General features: G+C 36.3%; 1 protein-coding gene across 2 annotated transcripts in view; it reads left to right on the top strand.

The window, feature by feature from the left end:
* PNPLA8 (patatin like phospholipase domain containing 8) overlaps positions 1–21,215 on the top strand; it is a 38,911-nt gene that overhangs the window by 5,331 nt on the left and 12,365 nt on the right. For both annotated transcript variants that reach the window (XM_032106417.1, XM_032106418.1), the window contains exons 5-8: positions 181–275; positions 3,699–3,870; positions 9,217–9,274; positions 11,457–11,651. In XM_032106417.1, coding sequence (XP_031962308.1) covers positions 181–275; positions 3,699–3,870; positions 9,217–9,274; positions 11,457–11,651 — 520 coding nt within the window. The remainder of the gene's footprint in view (positions 1–180; positions 276–3,698; positions 3,871–9,216; positions 9,275–11,456; positions 11,652–21,215) is intronic.

Raw genomic sequence — 21,215 nt, 5'->3', positions numbered from 1 at the left:
ATTCATCATTCTATTTTAACTGTGTTCTGCTGCTCTTTTATTTCCTGAAATATTCAGGATTCTTACTGTTGCAGTTATTAAATTATAATGAGCTATAATGAAGCCAAGGTGATTGAAAAATTATTAGAACTATGTGAGATAAGACTGCCATTGTATGTGAAGGGGATTTTTGTGTTTCAGGGGTTTAGTTGCACTTCAGACTCTACGGAAACTAGAAGAATTAACTGGAAAGCCGGTTCATCAACTTTTTGACTACATCTGTGGCGTAAGCACAGGTAATTATTAAGCCACAAGGTGGAGTTTTGCTATCAATATAGTAAAAGAACATCTGAGAATAAATGTAGATTTTGCAGTTTCTGACTTAAGAGTGTAAGCTATGAAAATACAGTTGTGATTTCTAGTCTTTCTTTTTGCTTCTGAGTAAGAACTTCAGGCAGTTCATGATGAACTTTTGGCCACAAACTGATTTGTCATTTTTTGAATTTACGTGAAATCTTCAACTTGCGCACAGAAACATTTATCTTAGATATTTATGGAGCTTTACAGACTACTAAGGTAATATCCCTCAGAAATTGGTACTAGGTCAGTCATGCTTCCTTTATTAAGGTAACAGCAATGTTTCATCTGTATTAATTACCTGCCAGAAGGACAGCATGTGCCTGTAGCAAGATCTTGAATGATCTAAACTAGAGGAAGTGGTCAGTGCTGTGGTGCCCTCTGTTCATATTGGCCTGTACAGGCTGGAGAAATGGCTTGGCAGGTTCAGTGAAGCCAAATATGAAGCCCTCCATCTGAGGTGGGCTGACGGGCTAGAAACCAGCTTTGCAGAAAAGGACCTGGTCTTGTTTGGAACAAGTTGGATGTGAATCATCAGTGTACTCTAGAGCAAAGAAAGCTGACTACATTGGCTTGCATGGACAAGAACGTACCCAGCAATTTAAAGGGTCTCTGTTTGGCCACAAGTGTCTTGTTATGGGCTCCTCTATAAACCCTTAATCTTTTGGGTCTGTTTTTGTACATACTGGATAAGTCTGGCAGAAAGCCAAGTAGTCAATCAGGGGACTGGAGCTCATGACATGTAAAGGAGAGAGTGCAAAAACTGGGTTTATTTGGCCTTGAGAAGAGAAGGCTAAGAGTAGGCCTTTATCCTGGTTCAGCTAATGGGGAAATAAAGAAAAGATGGATCTAGAATCATTTTGAAGGTGCACAGTGACAGGAAAAAAGCCAACAGACAAGCTGGAGTATGGGAGGTTATAATTAGATATGGGATCATGCTTTTTCTTGTGGGGATGGTCAGATACTGGAAGGAGTTGCCTGCACAAGCTGTATAATCTCCATCCATGGAGATACTCAAAATTTGGCTGAACAAGTCCTGAGTAACCTTTTCTAATTATACCTGTTGGGACAGGAGGTTGGACTAGATAATGTCTACAGGTCCCTCCCAGACTTAATTACTCTTGTGACTCACTGATAAGTTACTCCTCCCTAGAAAGTAGGAAATTCTAAAGCGTAAGTTTCTCCTTAAAAGACAGTAATCTCCTTCAGAAATTATGTTACACCAGTAGCAGCAGAATTATGTTTTCTACCATAGGAGGTATGCTGTGGTTCACTAGCTCAGCTTCCTTTAGAAGCCCACATTCTTCAATTTTTTGCTGTACTTATATTCTATACAGTTTAATTCAGAAATTATATTAAACACAGATTACCATGAGTAAAGTGTGTTCCAAGAGATTTGCTTAATAGACTCAAAGTAGTGGACGAGAATGTTTAGGTCTCCTAGACAGAATTTGTTTGTAGGCACAATGTAATTCCCTGCTTTACATTTTTAATAGTCTTCCAAGTAAGTCCTTTGTTAGTTAATTTAGCAGTAAGTGGTTGGTTGTTTGGAAGATGGTTTCCCTGCTAAACACTTCTCCAGTGTCATCTTTAAGGATAATAAAGGTAGATAGAGAGGCCTCTTGGACAGAGAGGCCTAGTGTTCTTAATTTAGTCCCACTACCATCACTAGAACTAACTTTGTTTTTAATTCTTCCTTAAATTTTGGGATGTATGACTGCTAGTAAGTACTTGGCATATTCTTTTAAATTTTTTTTACACAATTAAGCTTTTGTCTGCAGTTGTCCAGCTTGCAATAATAAATGAAAAGACATGGCTGGGTGAGGTTGTGCATGTCTGCCAGCACTGCTGGCAGTTCTGTTTGTATTGACAGTACCTATACTGATAGTCTTGCAGCTGAATGAATTGTGATTTACAGGAGTGGTGGATTTAATGATAGGAAGGATGCCTCTTGTGCACTGCACTTCTCTTTTCTGCTGCACTTTTTGTATTTCATACTACTGTTCAGCTGTTTTGCCTTTGAAGTTTATAAATACCCTTGCTGTGAATTCAGCATTACTGTCTTTGTAGTTATCTTCCCTGTACTTCTCTTCGCTGGGGGTCAGAGGGTGTAAATACAGGCAGTCACAGAGAAAGATCATTGCAATGATGCTGTAATAGGCCCTGCATACTTTGAATCTGCTCACCAAAATAGCAAATGTGTGATCTTGTAGAACTGGTGCTGGAGAGTTTCGAGGAAGAGAATGTGGCAGAGGATTTGCATGACCTGGGAAAACAGTGTTTCTCTGCTGCTACCTGTTAAGTCTGTTGAATACAGGCATCTGATGATTTGGCACTTGGGAAAGTTTCTCTTGATGAAACTTTGTGTCAAGTAGGCCCAGGTTGCCTTAAGCCTGTGTGCTACCTTTTAAGAAACTGGGACCATCAGTCCACTGATGCTCAGCTATCACGGGGGTGGGGATTGTGAGAGTGAAAGAGGGCTTGGAAGTCGTGTTTCTTTTAAGGCCACCTGTAACTTCCTGCATGCAGTTTTTTCTGCACATGCATTATATTCTTACTCTATTTCAAGAATTGGCACCTTTTAAAATTAGTTTTATTCAATCCTATGGCATTTATTTTCAGATTGAAAAAATCATGTGTCCTAGTTATTACTAATGCTTAATTACACATTTTCATAGTATGGCACAACTAGATTTAAAGGTTATGTGTGTTCCTTTTGGTTTAATATATCTAACAATTGTGGTAATTCATTAATTTTATTTTTCCACAGTCCTTTTAGTGGTATTTAGCAGCAGTGCTTTTTGAATGCTGTTATTTTGTTCCTGCAAGAGTAGGTCATAATTTTTGTTAGGCACACACTAGATGGCAGCATGTATGCAACTAATTATAAATGGTTGCAACCAAATGTAATCCAAACTACTGAAATCTCCTTTATTTTTACAGAATTTTTCTAGAATATTTCTCTACCAGCTTAAGAATTTGAAAAGTAGCAAATAATGCTCCAAATAATTTTTTAATACCACAGCATGGATTTATCTTATTTGTTTCTCTTTGCAAGTAAAGTAGTAAAGGATTTCATTTGCTTTCTGCCATATACTTGTTGTAATCTGCAAAATGAAATAATGTAATTTTTCAACTTCTTATATTTCTGTTTTTGAAAATAGACTTTTTCTATCCTGTATATATTCTTTTAAAACATTGTTTGTCATGTCTGAGCAGGAATTTAGTGATATAAATGTCAATTGGTCTTCCTGTTTCAAGACAGATATTCTGCTAACCTATGAGCTATGTTAACTGATAATCCATTTTTGCAATCTTACTCCAGGATACATTTTACATTGCAAAATATTTGTTTTTTTCAGGAGCTATATTAGCTTTTATGCTGGGGTTGTTCCATATCCCCCTGGATGATTGTGAAGAACTGTATCATAAATTAGGATCAGATGTTTTTAAGCAGAATGTCATTGTTGGAACAGTCAAAATGGGCTGGAACCACGCCTTTTATGACAGTGATATATGGGAAAAAATGCTCAAGTAAGTAAAAGATGATCAGGTGAAAAGTAATTAGTGCAATGTCTGAGTGCATTTGGTTTTGTTATTGCTTTACTGGTGTGCAGATTCTTAAAACAACTAGAAAGGATTAACATATACTCTCATTCTTTTGAAATAGCTGTTTTCATATTTACCAAAACATTGAAAGCTTTTAATGTAATGAGTTAGGTTTCTGGGGAATAAAGTAAGCTTTACTGCAGTGATTTCTGATTATATTCCTGTATGCTTGCCAGGTCTGCTTGATCTGATTCATTACAGATCTGCTGCAAATTTTACTAGCCACCTGCTGTGCCTTTTTTCTTAAAGGAGATTGGTGAGATATGAAATAATGTGCTGCAGTAGGGATTTTTAATGTTTGCTGCTATATTGAAGGGCTTTGTCCATTGCCACTTGCTTTGAAAGGGAAATGAGCTGTAAGGGTTGCAATGAAAAATTATCCACAGTGTCAGAGTTGCCTGTGAAGTATATTCACATGCATTAATGGCTATTTGGGAAAAGCCACTAGAAAGAATTACTGTATTACAGGTTTTATTTCTTAGTTTTATTCATCTGTGTTTGTATCGATAGTTCAATTGTTTGTAATTTTTAGCAAACTAGTGTCATAGTTTCCCACCCAGTGTAAGTTGACCCTGTCACCAAAAGAACCGGAAGAATCTTTTCTGAGAGCAAACGTAAAATGGTAAAAGATTCCTTCTGATAAGTAATAACAAGTTCCTTTGGGAATGCGATTACTGTGGTTTATGGAATTAAAAGAGTTTTTCATGACATAATAGTGGGAATACCAGTGCTGTCTGAATTTTAAGCACCTTACTTCTTTGATGGAGAGAACTTCTAGGCACTTCTTCTCTGTGCTCTTGCATATTTTCAGAAATAAATACGTTTATCAAATTAATACAATGAACTTTTCTTCTCAGATATCTGAAAGTCTTTTTTTAGAAATTAGATTTTTCTGTCTTCTCTCATTTCCTTTCCCACCAATTAAAAGAAGTCTTATGAAAATCCCAATAACCTCATGTGAAAGTATTTTGCATGCTTTTAATTAAAATACTGTTGTTTTTTGCAACTACATGTAGCACATGAGATAGGTAAAGAGCTCTACTCCTGTGCAATAGACAAAAGCAGGCAATTAATACGTTATCCATAGAGTGAATTAAAAATTAAATGTGCTGATCAACAAATGACTTCTTGGTGACCTGCAATGTTGAAGGGAGATCCTGTGCCTGCACAGCATTTTGTTGAAGGGATTCGCTGAGGCTTCGCTGTGGTGTGGTGGCCTAGAGCTTAGAGGGAAATCGTAAGGTTATATCTTTATAGCAATATTGAAGGTCAGGTCTAACATTGTCATAGCATGGGGAAACTGCTTTTTGTTCTTTTTTGAATTTAAAAGCTGTACCTGTGCTGTGTGCGTTTTTGTAGTTTAAATGGTAACTTGTCAGCCTTGCTTGAAATAGAGACAATCCATTGACAACGTAGAGATATATGTAATACATGTTTAGTCCTACCACAGTATCAGTGGTGGTATTTTCTGGCAGAAGGTGTTCTTGCTCAAAATAACGAAGTTGATGTTTCATCAGGCTAACGCTGCATGCGTTCATGGGGTATGCTATAAAATGCATTTCAGAAAATGACAACTAATTTTGGTTAACTGATGTTTTATTCAGAGTGCTTTAGGGAATTGGTTTCATGTGCTCTGTATATGTCTGTTTTAACTCCTCTTATGTATTTCTTGAGTTGCAGTTTGAGGACTGGTTTTAATCATCTATGTTATGCAGAAGATTTTACTTACGACATATCAGTCTATGTAATGCTATATTGAATTGCATTTTTAAGAACCTGGCTTATAGTTCCAACTTCTCTGTTTTCTTTTGACTGTTGTTGACATATACAATTTTCTTCTTGCATGCTGTCTTAAGAACTGGAGAAATTTGGTGAGCAGCTAGGGGTTTTCACAAGCTAGCTAAAATCTCATGTTGGGAATTTATAGTCTTGAGAAGCAATCAGTCACTGTATGGAGCGTTAGATAAAAATTACACGTTCTCTTTTGGTAGGAAAGTGGATAATGCATGTGTTTGGGAATACAAGTAATAATACTTCAGTATTTGTTTTGCAGATTGAAATACAAATTGACACTGCTCTCTAGTGACTAGATGGGCGACACCTTCCATACCAGCACATGGTATAAAAGTCTTTCCTGTAGGTTTGGTAAAGATGTCATAGTTTCGTGGTACTACTGTTGTAGTTAGGAGCGGGTAAAAGTTACAGTTTTGCCTTTTGCATTGAATGCTTTTTCTCCAGAGTGTTTGCATCACTGCTGTAGCCCATTAGAATGTTTCTTCCAGCATATGGTTGGCAATATGTTCTTCATAGCATTATTGAAATAAATGTTGCAATATTAGTGACTTGAAGCAATGAAAGAGCAATGTTTGTGAAAGAGACTTGTTGTTTAAGTAGGTCATGTCTAGAGGACATAGGTCACAGACAAACACAAACAAAGTAGATAAATGGAAAAATAGGATGGCAAAAGAAATTATGTGTAAAGTAATAACCAATGAGTGGAAAAATGTAAAGTGCTTACAGGATTTAAAGTAACTTTAATATCAAAAGTGATTTGGTGTTGTCATGGACAGTTCAATGAAACATCTGTATGCTTGTGGTCAAACAAAATGATTCAGTGTGTGACAGTTGGGATTGAAAATACTATAATGCCATTATATTAATTCACAATACAGTTTCATTTAAAATATTATTTACAGTCCTGGTTATCCCATTTTAGAGAATATTTCTGTTGCAAGATTGGGGAAAAGTAGCCAGTGATGTAAAGACAGCACACATTAGGAGTCTTTGTCATTAACAAAAGCAAACAAGTTAAAGTGGTAATTTGAGATAGTAAGGCATCTTGAGAATTACCAGTTTCTTCTTTTCTTTGGTAACAGGGGACTATTCAATAAAATTAAAATTAGAAGGCTTTATTTTTTAACACGTATGGGAATAAACTGTGGAATTACTTCTGCTGTGACTTCATAAAAAAATTGAACAGTGAGAGAAATACATTTATGTAATATGCAATTACAGTATTAATGCTAGCAACAGAACTAAAATAAATGTGGAGGTGATATTAAATTTTACTTCTTAGGCCATAATGTCTGAAGTTGCGTAGTGGTTTAAGGGATTTCTGTACCTACTCTGAAGTACCAGTTTCTGGCCTTCATAAAAAACAAGATGTGATGAGATGGTTATTCAGTTTGATGGTTCCTGTAATTAAGCAGAGGATATTGCTTATGCATTTTTTTTAATCTTTGCATGCACGGTCTGGGAAAAAATACAGACATTTCACAAGTAGATGAAAGTGATGCAAATCAGCAGATGTCTTTGATATCTCACCTCTGTCAGTCTCATTTCTTTTATTCCTACTTGATGGTTCTGTGTGCCTTTGCCTCCTTCTGTAATCAGTTAGTGAGTCCAGATGGCACTCTTCCCCTTCTGGCTGGTGATTCTGAGACTGGAATCAATGCAAAAATAAAATAAAACAGTGCTACTGGTACAAGAAGTGTGTCAGCAGGCGTTTTCCATCATAGGACTGGAACCTGTCTCCCTTACTTCCTCCCTGTCAAGGACATGTATACAGCCATCCTTCAAGCACAAATACCCAGTAGAAGAGCAGCAAATTGTCCTAATTGCACATACATGCTGCTGTGACCCATCCCACTGAGGGGCTGGGGCAGCGTGATGCCAATCAATCCCAGCCCCTCCCCTGGATCGAGTTTCCCAAAGAGCAGACTCAGAGGGTGGGTCGATGGGCGGCTCAGAAGCCTAAGCCGCACCCCCTGGGCAGCACCGGTTCGGGAAAATTCCCGGTTACTTGGTTGTTCACTGGTTCTCTGTTACAACTCCCGCCTCTCCGTTTCCCCCAGTGGTTCTTGTTAAATTGTATCCTCCCCCTGGCTTGTAACTCATTGGTTGTTTTCCCCTTTCACCGCGGTTTTCAAACGCTCGGGGGAGGATCCCATTGCATTCCATCCCTTCCGAGCTTGTTCGGGTTGTGAAACTTCTGACAATAAACCTGTTAGGAGTCAGACCAGAACAGCCTCTCTCTTCTTTGTCTCTGAGCTAATGTGAGCCGATCCCATCGGCTCCTGCCGTGTTCCCTCTGCAGAGAAGCCAGCGAGCTAGCCCAGCCAGCAGCTCTTTTCCTGATGCCGAAGTCGCTTCAGCGACGCACAGAAGTAACGCAGCTGGGCTCTCTCTGACCTGGGGCACGCCAGAGCTCGTGCCTCGAGCACAAGTACTGCGTTACATACAGTCTACTGTCTGCATGGAGGACTGCTGCTGCAGTTGACTTTAAAGCTTCTTTTATTTTCTGACCTGAGTAGGTCGATAAAGGTGTTGTTTTTAACAGCGGAAGTGCTACTACGTCCTGTCATGGGTGCAAGCTGTAGATGGATGATCTCGTAACAACAGCACATGGAATAGCCTTACTTTAAAAGCGTGGCAGTATGGAAAACCGTCATTGCACAATAAGGCAGATGTACCACCAGTGTTTGGGTGGGCTGTGTTCTAGGGGAGGAAGAAAGCTTGCTGATTTAATGGAAAGCCTGTTTGGAATGATTATGGGTGACCACCCATTCTGCAGGAGTTTTATACCTTAATTGTAAGCAAATCAAAGTTGAAATACATGGTGAGGTGCTATTATTGGCTAGTATGGTAATTTCTTCCAGTCTCTTCTACTGTGCAGAAGGGCTGCCTTCTGGTTAGCAACAGGAATACTGACCCTGATGCCAATATGATGAGAAATTACAATGCTGACCATTAGTGTGATTTATAAAAATGTATTCACGTGAAAAAAATTTTGCCTCAAAAAGGGATGGTAAATGCATATTGGATTACTTTTATGGAAGATTACATGTAGATGTTGTAACTTTCTTCTAAATCATATGGAATGCCATCTTTCTCTCTTTAGCTTTTGTTTCTGTAACTACAGAAGAGTGATTTTTCATTACTGTAGAACCACTTAATAAGGATGTTGGTTTTTTGATTCCTAAATGTAGCAAAGTATTTTGTGTAACTATGTAGTTGAGTAATCCTCATGATTTATGATTACATATGTGAACTGAGTAACTTGAATCAAGACCTCTTCAGTCACTCCTCAGACTTATTTCCAACAGACCAGAAGGTTTGAAATGTCAGTCCATTGAAGTCAATTGTAGAAATCTGATTGTTAAGCCTCGCGTCTTTTAAATGCGAAGGTCTCGGAAATAAGGATGATAAAAATGTACATCTCGTTCATGCTTAACTGATGGAGCGTTTTCAATTTTTTACATTTTTTTGTAGAGAAAAAATGGGCTCAAATCTTATGATTGAAACAGCAAGAAAGTCCAAATGTCCAAAGGTAAGTACAGTTTTCTAAGGTAAATATTAGTTGTGTATTTCACAAGTATTTTTAAGAGTTCTGAGTAAATTCTATACCTAGAAGAATATTGTATAGACAGCATGAACGTTGAAGTGCTCTTCAGGCTTCCATGTGTGATAACCCATGCTTTTAAAGGATAAAAATTAGATTCTTAAATTTCTGCAGCGATTTCTCATAATTGTACTACTTCTAGTTGGAATGTATCGCAGAGATGTTAAAAAACTTGTAAGCATAGAAATACTGGGTCAGCATTTTGGCGTTGTGCAAAGCTTGTGTTTTTCATGTAAGAATTCTAGTGTTTGGAGATCCTGTCATGTCAGCTGTGATCTGTGTTACTGTGTTGTGAGAGGACAGGGTTTCTTCTCACTTTGTTTGGAGTACCTGGTTTTCTCTGGTCACATTCTTAGGCCCCAAGATCTCTTCTCTTCCTGTATGATAGAAAAGACACCAAGTCATGGGAGGGGTGTTATATACAGCAGCAGCACGAGAATGAAAGATGAGAAAGCATGGGTATTTTATTTTTGGTGAAGGATAGGGTGTGAAGAAAGAAGAGAAATATAATAGGATGTATTTCAGAACAATCTGTAATTAACAGGTGTTTTGGTGTCATAGCACTATATTCAATGCTTTACTGTTAAATGGAAGATATTCACATTTTTCTAAACTTAGTAACATGTGCCTTACTGACTGCATTCCTAGTCCATGTCTAAAACAAGGATATGAAAAGGCTGGTGTGGTATGTTGCTTTCTGAGAGAGAAGCTATCCTATGTTGACTTGAAAGTTATCTTTGAACCGGGATCTTTGGCTTCCTTCCATGTTCTTCAGTAATAAAATGTGAATATAAATAGAGTTGAAACTAGCTGTTCCCAGTAATTGCTTTATAGTGCTGTCAGTGGTGGCACTCTTTACAAGGCACAGCAAATTCAAGAAAAAACATGCAGTTATATGCTCTGCTGCTGTAAAATTCATGGCAAGATGGATTTTTCCAGAAGGTGCTGAGCCCTTTGCAACTTAGACTGCGTCATGGAGTGTACATGGGTATTGCCAAAAATAAAAGCATCCATTTAATACATTTTCTATTAAATTTTCTGAAGTTATTTTCCTTACTGCTTCTGGTAGTGCTTAGTGCTTAAACCATCCTTTTGAGAAAAACAGGAAGCTTTTCCTCCATCAAATGATGGAGTGCTTATCAGGCAGTGTTTTGCTTTTGCATTGTAATGCAGAAGTTATACTTTTGTTTTCTATAAGGATGAATTTACAGTGAATAAAATTATTTAAATTAAGTAGCTGAAGAGTGAAAATGCATACAGTGATATCACAGCATCAGCTGTGCTGTTGAGTAACATTTCATGAAAACACCCTACTCTGTAAAATAGTAAACAAGACAGAATTGAACACCCACTTGGCTGCTAAAGAGTGTTGTTCTGACAGTGTCCACCAGGCTGGCTGCATCCCCTCTAAAGGTCTTGCAGATTCTAACACTCACCCATAACTATATGTACTTTCTCCTTGTGATCATATCTGTAAAATACATTCTTTTTGCCATTATAGTTGGGGTTTTTTCAATGGAAATACCATTTGGCTTTTCACTTAGATGAACATATGTGATTTCTGTTACCGACATTTTGGTATCCTTACAAAAAAAACTTGAAAGACTTATGTTTGATTCTTGTGCAAGAGAGATTGTTCCTGCAATTCTATAACTCTGGTTGCAATATTAAGTAATCATTTTCTTGGAGGAAGAAATTGATTGACAGTTCTGACATTCCTATTTAATGGCATTGTTGTGTTGCTGGTTACAGACTTCTGAGAACGAAGTACTGTTCCTAAAGGAAAAATATTTTAAAATCACATAGTTGACACCAGCATTTTGTTTAAATATTGTAGATATTTGTAGAAATGGAATAGCTGGCGAAACAATTAATTGAAGGTTAAAAATAGCATTTTTTTTACACATTTGGGTCTCTTGTTTCTGTTTTACATTCACTTTTTAAAATTTAGATAGACATTATAAAAATGTTAATAAATCATGAACCTAGTAAGATTCCAGAGGTGCATTAACGTATCAATTGAATTTCATATGCTGGGAAGCTTTCGTTCTCATATTATGGTTGTTATTATCCTCTTATATAACTAATTTTGTTCCTCCTCATTTACTAGGTAGCTGCAGTAAGCACCATTGTAAACAGAGGAACACCACTGAAAGCATTTGTGTTTAGAAACTACAACCACTTTCCTGGTGTTAAGTCCCATTATATTGGAGGCTGTCAGTATAAGCTGTGGCAAGCAATTAGAGCATCATCTGCTGCACCAGGTTACTTCCAGGAATATGTTTTGGGTAGCGATCTTCATCAGGTAAGTTGAAATCTTCTCCTTGAGTAAATATTTTCCAATTTTATACCTGAGAAAAAACATGGTCTTAATCTCTGAATCAAAACTAAACAAATGATTTGGTAGCACAAAGGAAATCTAGGACAGATGGGGTAAGAAAGGATATTTTTAGCTTCTATAGCCATTACAGAACTAGAAAGGCTTAAAAATCTTAGTCTTCTCAATACAAATCTAAGCTCTTCTGCTGTTGCTTTCTTCTCTGTCTGGAAGGAAACCTTATATGAGTTGTAAATTGCCTCTGACTTCTGCTTACAACTGGCATTTCACTGAGCATTATTTCACTAAATAGATGGCGTAATGTAAAAATCTGTCAATATTGAAAAATGTGAAACAGGATGTACACTTCAGTGTTCTTTCTCTTAGTGCATAATTTCAGTTTATGGTCTGTTTTTTAAATCTTTCCATTGATAGCTTATTCAGCTTTACCCTGGTTCTGGGCTAGTAAGAAGAGTAAGGGATGCCGCAGCAGTAAGATTAAACTCGGAGGACAACTGCAAAAGAAATTCCCTTGAGGATAAAGCAGTGTCCTATCAACAGTGCATGCTATTTTATTGTATTACAGCCTCTCTTGGTGACCCTGATAAGTAAAGAACAAAGCAAATTAATTTCTTAAGTAGTTTTTTAACCATAGGGTTTTAGTCCTCCAGTGCTCCTGTATTACTCTGCAGTTCTCCAAGTTTTCAAAGAGTACTTCTTGCAGTGCATTCTAATTTAAAACTATTAGTATTTATTTTAATAAATATCTGATGCAGGTCTGTGGCAGAAAAGATGACAAAGGGTGACTGAACCAGAGGCCTTCAACAAAGAGAGCATAGGATTGAATCACTTGAGTTCAGTGAAAGCATCTGTTACATTTCTGTCGTATTAATTCATATGATGGCATTAGCCTCAAATGCTGGAAGAAGTAGTAGCATATTTTGAGTAATAAGATGTACCTGGATCACATACAGAATTTCTGATGGTGTCCATTGGAAGACAGTGTAATATCTTTATCATTGTAATGTGCTTGAGTAATACTGAAGTTTAAAGGCTAACAGATAAATGAGTATAAGATGAAAGAGAGAAAAATTCATTAGATTAAGAGGTGGTAAAGAGAAGCATTGGTACAAAGAAACAGCTAGAATTTAATCTGAAAAAAGCCATCATATTTCCATATTTTGATTCAACATTTATAAGGTGATGAAATAATTCAGCTCTGTAAAAGCTCTATAGAAATTACAGGGTGAAGGGGAAGGGCTCCCATGGAGGGGCAGGTTCAAGAGATTCTGAAATTCCTTTCATTTTACTGTTTCCTCTTTTTGTTCAGGACACCCTCCCTTATCTGACTGCCCTCCACAACCTTCCCAGTATGGTACATCTTGTTATCCTCAAAACATTTTAATCAACTACTATCTGAAATAAGCAAATAAGTTTTGAGGGTTTTTTAAACCTAAAAGTGGAGTAACACATTGGATTCCAAGCCAAAGCACTGCTTGAAATCCTGAAATGTGTTCATTTTCCATCTGGCCGAACAAAACTGGGAAGGGAGCTGCTTTAGCCTCAGGAGCTGTTCCAAGCTGCTCCTTAACTGATTGAATGGGTCAGTGTTAATCTATGTGAAGAAGTTTTCTTTCTCTTCTCACCTTTCCACCCCCTCTTTACTTGAATTGAAAGTACATGGAAATTGGTCTTTGCTTTTACATGAAAGATAGCTGAATAAACAACATGATTTTTAACTTCTACACGTGCTTTACACAATTCTTTGTCTTAACATCGTTTCTGAATTGTCAGACTTGTGTGAAATGCAATAGGACTGGTACTTATTTCATCTATGTTCACTTCTAAGTTCAGTTTACCAGACTAGAGATTGTATAATTTGTGTTAATAGAGATTAGTTCCAGTATTTTCAGACACACACACAGCTGGAATGAAGTCTACTTTATTTTTTCCTTGCTCCAGAGTCTAGACAAAGCCCTCCCATCTAATCTTACAAACCCTGTTTCCCAAGTTCATAATTCTTCTCTATCTGATGTATTTTAATTCCTAGAAAGCAAGGGCTTAGGATGCAGTTCACTTCTGTCAGCCATAAAGAACTAAATGTGTTCTCAGTACTAAAACAGTTTATTGTAGTAGAACTAGATGCTAACTTTTTGGATTCCAACTTTTTCATGTCATCTGAAAAATATCTCTTCTACCCAACCAGGAATATTTAAACACTTGAATTCTTACAGAAACCATCTTTCATGTCTGGCATGCTTTTCTTTTCCCAGATTACACTTTTCTTACCACATTTCTATTTCCATAATTATCTGGTTTGTGTGGGGTGTACTTGGATGTCCAGCTAGCAAGTTACTACATGGCAAATGCTCCATAACTGTCTTCATGCAGCATTCTAGCTCAGATTATAAATCCACCACGAAGAGCCTCTGTCCATGTAGCAGACCGTTACCCTTATTTTCCTGGGAGTTAATGGTACCGCATTGGAAAATGCAAGTTATTCAAGAGTTTTTTCTCTGCCAAAATATCCAACATGAATTGAAAGAAATACATATGCATAAATATATTTTAGAATAGATAGAATCCTAAATGCAGTCATATTCTTTCTTAAAATAGCTTTCTTCTTAAAATATGTTAATATTGGTAACTCTCTGTTCTTATAGTTCCTATAATAAATATGGGAATGGTAGATTCTTGTTAAGCATCTTTATTCTGAAAATGGATTGCAAGTGTAATTTTAAGTTCCTTGGCCAGTAACATATATGTAGTGTATATGGAAATTCTTGCTCTTTTCTGTATGTACACTGTCTAACAGATTGAACTGCTTTTGAACTACTGAATAAATGAAGCATAACATTGTTAGATGTTTTTGATAGTACTGTGATTTTTGAAAACTGCATCAGCCCAGTGTGCATGAAGTGTAAATAATAATTTATGCCGAAGGCTTCAAAATCGTAGTCCGGTGTCAGAAGGATGGCCTTTTAAGAATTTTTTCATTGATTGGGGACTTCCATTAATCACCATAATCTGTTTCCTGAACATAAACTGTGTAGTTCATTAGTTTATATATAACCTGCCTCCGAAGTGTTGATATTTCTAAACAGTTCCAAGAACAGAGGTAGCCAAAATGTATGTGAAAATTCAGAATAGTAAGTACAGTATTTGTTTCCTAGCTTTGAAGTTGGGGACTCTTAAAGAATTATATAAAGACCAGGTTTCATATTAGCTTATCAGTCAGTTGTATGTTTAAATCTGAATGAGAAACACTCTGGCAGTTCATCTGACTGAAGACTCTTCAAATGTGTGAAAATATTTATTTTGATTAATGGAAATTTAGTGGATTTTTTTAGGGTCATCATGCATATTCTTGTCTTATGTTATCTAGCTTTTGTTAGAATCAGTCCTTTCACAAACTCTATGAAGTAGCTGAATGAGAGTTCTGTGTAGGGTTGAGATGAATTCTTAAAGTTTTTGTGTATGACTCTAGATGTCTATGGTGGAGTCATGGCTGAACTGAACTGTTGTCTTTGACTCACTTTTCCATAATTGTGTTGTTACATATGCATGTGTATTTGTGTACACACACGTATGCCCTTTCTCTGGACACATTTCAGTTTGATTTCCTGTACTGGGCACTCTCAGTGTTCAAGGGGATCATAAAGTGTGTTCATTTTCTTAATGGGATAATAAATTAGTTTTACAATTTTTCTGATGTCATTGTTTAGAAGGAGATTGCTAGGTGCCTGAACACTTAATTGTGCTGCAGGTAAGCTGATGCTTGGTTTGTTAAATTTCTGCAAAAAGCCAGCAGTTCAAAACCAAACAGCAATATTTACATTCAGGTCAATCATGCCATGATATCTGGTTCCGCTCTGTCAAGTAGGAAAAAACAGTGCAGCTGTTGGTAGATGAGGGGAGTAGGATTAATATTCTTTGTGGTTCAAAAGAGGAACACATTAACATTCAAAGGGATTTAATCCCTGTAACGTGCTTCTCCAGGAACCCTGCAAGTCAAGAGAGACCAAGTCATGATGTTACAATATAGAAGCTGTATTGCCACATGTCAGTTCCTTTTTAAATTGTGTTTTTGAAGCAGTGAAGACTCTTAACCTCTCCCCAGTCCTGCTACAACCTGTGACATTTTTTCCCCTCTACTTCCCACAGTGGGGTGTTATTTCTTGTATCTATTACTTTTCTTTTTTTCTTCCCCTGTAGTGTAAAAAACATTTGAGACACTCAGTAATGTCACTTCAGTAGAAAGTAAAGTATGCTGAGGAATAAATTAATTAAAAGAGCAATTTAAAATGTAAGAAAATCATTACACACACTTCACTTAATAGCTTTTACAGTAAAAACTAAATTTGTCCCGCAGGATTAATTCAAAGGGCAGCAGGGATTGTGTATGTGATGGTGGTAAATTCAACAAAGCCACAGATTTTTCTCAAATATAATATACACAATTTAATACAAAGGACTTGATCACCGTCTTGACAGCTTCCCATGATTCCACTGTTGTATTACAGTTCCATTTATTATAGTGCTGATGTTAAAGTATAATAGTGTTCAAATAATTGTGTTTTCTTTGGGCAGGATCAGATAGTAAAGCAGTTAAATTGGCACCTAGTCTGTTAGTGGAGTTTTAATAATGCAGTTGTAACAGAACATGTGATGAGAATACAACCCAAAAATAAAAAATATATGTAGTACAATAGTATGATATAACTAAAATTTCAAGTCACATCTTCACTGGAAAATGATGATTCATGGTTTCTTCATATTTTTCAAACTTCCCCTTTCCTTTTATTAGGCAGTAAATCTGTAAAGCTATTTCATCTCTGTAGCTTGTTACAGGAGAGGCCTTCAAAAGTGATTCACTTAGTGCATCCTACCCTAACTGGTTTCACATGGTAGCTTTTAAAATTAGATTCAAGGGTGCTTCCCAGGCTCTAAGAAGACATAGAATATAGGTCACATTGAAGTTCTTTTCATTCTTAGGATATGCCACGGTGATCAGTATGCACCAGAGCTTACGCAGATTGCGGTTTAATAGGTGTATCTTGTTCTCACAATGATAGAAACAACTCTTTCTTTGTTTCTCGGTCTACTTGTTGCCATACGTCCTTGCCTACAGCCCTCAAGGCAGTGTTGCTTAGTGTTTAAGAAAGAGGGAATTTACTGGAACGTGTAAGCTACATGGTTATCTGCATTTCTTTCTCTCTTATGGATTTTATAGGTTTGGATAGCAGCTCTGAAGGTGGATGCGCACTGTGCAGTTTACCAGCCTTTGTGAAATTGCTGTGGTTACTATACCAGTAGTATTTTGCAGAGCAGACTGATTGAAAAAGATTCCCTGCAGGGGCTTGCTAAGTGAAGTGTTATTGGAAGATTTGTTTAGTATAATGAAATTGAGAGTATATGTTGTTTAGGCATTTAACTTGGAACCATTCTAGTTTTTATCTCAATTGTTTCAGAGTGATGTTTTCCTAATGTAATCTTCAGAGTGCTTATTTAAGAGAAGAAACAAAACCTTGCTCTCAAATAAGCTGTATTCACTTAACTATTTTTTTACTTAGACTTCTGAGTCCATATATCTTCAGTGACACTGTTGACCAGCTAATATTTGCTATAAAACAAATCTTATAAAATCAGAGGAGGCTGTGTAGAGTGAAAAATTATAAACTGAGTCCATTCAGTATTCTCTGTACACAGTCTACGTTCTGCACTCATGTTCTGATGTTACCATATCTTAGATCAAAAAGAAGAATTTTTCAGTTCTTGATAGCTTATGGTTTTTATTTTCCTAGGTTGTGTATTTGTCCAACACTGACTTAAATGGGGCCATATTTCCAAAGAAAATAGCCTTGTGATATTCATTGGAATTAAAAGCCCAAAGATGTAGTGAGACTATTGATAAACTTTTACCTCTTCCCTCAAGGAAAGCTTGGTTTTGATACTTAGTGGTCTGGTGCTTAATGTGAAAAATCATTTCATGTTTTGTCAGCTACTATCAAACCTCTTATTTGCCTTCTCTGTTGTAGTTTAGGAAACTGCCCTCTTCTTGCTATGGATGCAGGTGATAGGAATAATTTTCACCATGCGTACAAATGTGCATAAAGTTCAATACCCAGTGCATTCCTAGTCATCAAATAGGGCACATTGTCTAACCCCTATTTCCTGTACTGAGCTTCTTTTCCAATACAAGGATTAATCTGTGATGTTAATTTTGCAAATCTGAAATAATTTGGCAATCTCTTCAAAGTCTCTTTGTATTTCAATGTTTCTTTTACTTGGGGTATATTTACACTGTTATTTTTGGTAGCAGATACATATATATATTTAGATTTTTGGTTACAGAATTTAATTATTTCAGCTGTCATTTCGGTAGGAAAAAAAATAAGGGAGTACAGAAAAACAATTTCCCTCAGGTCACATTTAGTCCTCTGTCATGGTCAGCACAACAGGATCATAGGCTATAAAAGATAAACATATAAAGCTGTGTTTGCTGTTGCTACTCTTGTAGAATGTTATTTCAATAAGGTATTTCTTCATTTTTCTCATGGCCAGAAAATTTCACATTTTCACTCTTAAGTCTGTTCCTACCTAATGGATGCAAATTCTTCTTGTGCCAGTACTGTTATCTAGTTTAATTAACTTCTTGTAGTATTTATGCTTCTGATGCTTATATAAAACCACTCATATTTTTTTCTTAGTCTAAATATTGTAGTCTGTCTCAGTTTTGCAAAACAGACTCTGTTCTCTTCCTCATCCTAATGGTCTTCCACTGCACCTGCTGCAGTTTGACTAATCTTTCTCAAAACCGGACTATTCCGTGTGTTTTTGGCATGAGCCAAGACACATTGTGCAATGTTGAATGATATACCTGAGTCAAAATTAGCACTTTTAAATCAGAAACAAAATTCAGAGGAGTTAATTTGGTCAGGCTGGAAGATGATATTCCATGTGTTATCTTAACAGTGTAATGTATTTCCTTTTTCAGAGGAAGATACAGCTTAGAATTACAGATGCCTTTCCAACAGCAACTTTATATGTTGGTGGTTCAAATCATTGTGTGGTAGTTCTCTACTCAGACCTTTCTCATGATGTACCAACTGTATTTTGTCATCTGGCCATCTGCACTAGAAAGTGCAGAACTTTTCCTTCACTTCTTTCTCCCCATCCACCTGCCTTCACTGTGGATACAGATACTAGGTGGTTCATGTCCAAGTCCTGAACACTTCACAGTAATTATCTTCAATAACTAATTCACTTCATGTCATACATTTTGTCCATTTTAAGATCAAATCCTTTAGCTGCAAACATACTTTGTTTCAATTGCAGTGGAATTAAATCTAATGTTTGAGTCAACATGTAAAGAATAAAATTGTATTAAGGAATTTAAGTAGCTTGCATATAAATAAAGGGGTTTAATTGGATATTGAATTTTAGTTTGAAATTGCAATATGAAAGATAAAAACAGATTAGTGGAGTCCATAATACATTCAGTTTTGGAAGTTGACTGTAGAGTTAGCTTACAACATTGATTGTTACATGGTTTTAAACAGATGAATCATCCACATGTTTTAAGTAGCGTTTTTAAGTGATATTTCTAATAATAGCCACCTACTTACCCAATGGGTCACTACTAGTCTTTCTGTATTTTTCTCAATGCATTTTGAAGTTCCTGACATTTTACTATTGTTTAATAAGCTAGCAGCTAAAAATATAGACCAGTTAATTAGGAAAACTAATATCAATAAGTAATAGCAATCACATCGATCAAGTTATGGATGTAAAAATGTATTGAGTCTAAATGTTTCCATTGTTATCTTGGGAAATAAATTTTAAAGAATTTTGAAATTGTGAAAATTTAACATGGTCACATTTCACAAAGATTAGGATATTTCCGTATCTGGGATTTCTTGCTCATATATAGAGATTTTATATTAATGTGATTGTTTTATGTAGCTCCTAGAGCTTTCTCCTTAGTCTGATACATTCTGCCATAGCAAATAGAGTATTTACATGCTTCCTAAGTTGAATGTTGTCAGAAAGGACAAAACTTCCAAACTTGAGTACCCTGGCATCATCATAATACAGAGGGATTTTATTCAGACCCATGGGTTGAGGTTTTCGTTGGTTGGTTGGTTTGGTTTTGGGGCTTTTAACCGTACTGTTGACCCTTGCCTGTGCTTCACAAACATCATAAGAGAGCCTGTGTTTGGATCTGTGTCTGGGGTCAGTGTAGGTTTAGCCATGGGTCCATTTTTTTCTTAGATTTCTCACTGTGATCCTTGCTTGTGGTGTTAGTCAATTCATCATTTGGGAAACACGGTTAAAATACATACCAGTTTTGTGATGTGTGCTCTTGTTAGCTGCAAAATTCATGTAATTAGATCTGTCATGCACAGCTTATGCTTTTAATGAAATATCTGACAATATATTTTATTGCCAAATGATTCTTTTATGATGTCTACTAATATTTAGCAAACTTCCTTAGTACCCTGTAAGCGTACATTTTCTGTATCTGACATAAACCTGTAAATTCAGTGATGTCTTCAGAGCAGCTGGTCATTTTCTGTGAATTAATGACTCACTAGAATGAGTTAATAATTCAAGATAATCACCTAGGAGGCCACCTCAGCTAGGCATTCATTCTAATGAATGTAAAATATATTATTAAATGTTTTGCATGTAAAACCGATAGTACTGACAGGTCTTGGAAGCATTGATCACGACATTTGGATGTATGCCAATTTTATTATGGTATTGCTAATTTTTAGGGGGAAAAATGATAAATACTGTACAGGAAAACAGTTGTACTGAAAAGGAAGCTTTTCAGTAAACTTTCAAACATTATCAGATTTTTTTTTTACTTTGTCATGTGATCTGAGTATAAAGTCTCTCTGTAACTGGTGTGGCAGAAGTACAAATACAGTTAATGCATCCTCAGATTTTCTTTACCTGTAAGAGAATGCAGTAATGGAAATTTAATATTGGTGTCATTCAATAATATAAATACAAAAGCATTTCAGTTTCATATTCTGTACAAATGTTTTCTCTAGAATTTTTCCCAGTGCCAGTTCAAGGGGAATCCCTTTTTCATTGCACTCTTTAGAACTGTGACAAGTAACTTCTTAAGTGTTTATTTTTGTAGTGTCTAAAGAGAAACCATAATTTTGAGACAGCATTTCAAACTAATGAGCACAAGGTGTTTATTTCAGGAATTTAAAGGAGCACTCTGCCTCTCCCTAAATAAGGGAATTGGTTCTTTCTGTAATTGTTAGAAATTTGGTGTATAGGAGGATTGCATTAATATCTGTCACCAATTAGGGCCTCTGTTGGGAATCAGCATAGTGCAGAATATATTATAATTGTATGTAGTTGATCCAGTAGTCTCCTTATTAGCATGATTATAAAGCAAGGGTGAATCTTTCCAAATAAATTGGATTAAATATTTGCATAAGGAGACAACTGTAGGTCATTGTATGCTTTATAAAAAATGACTGAAGTTATTTTAAAAATTTTCTCAAACAGTAAAGTGGAACAGGCACA

This window comes from Corvus moneduloides, chromosome 4 (genome assembly GCF_009650955.1).
Source record: "Corvus moneduloides isolate bCorMon1 chromosome 4, bCorMon1.pri, whole genome shotgun sequence".
Classification (NCBI taxonomy): Eukaryota; Metazoa; Chordata; class Aves; order Passeriformes; family Corvidae; genus Corvus; species Corvus moneduloides.
The sequence above is the reverse complement of the archived record's forward strand: the minus strand, read 5'-3'. Positions and strand labels throughout refer to the sequence as shown.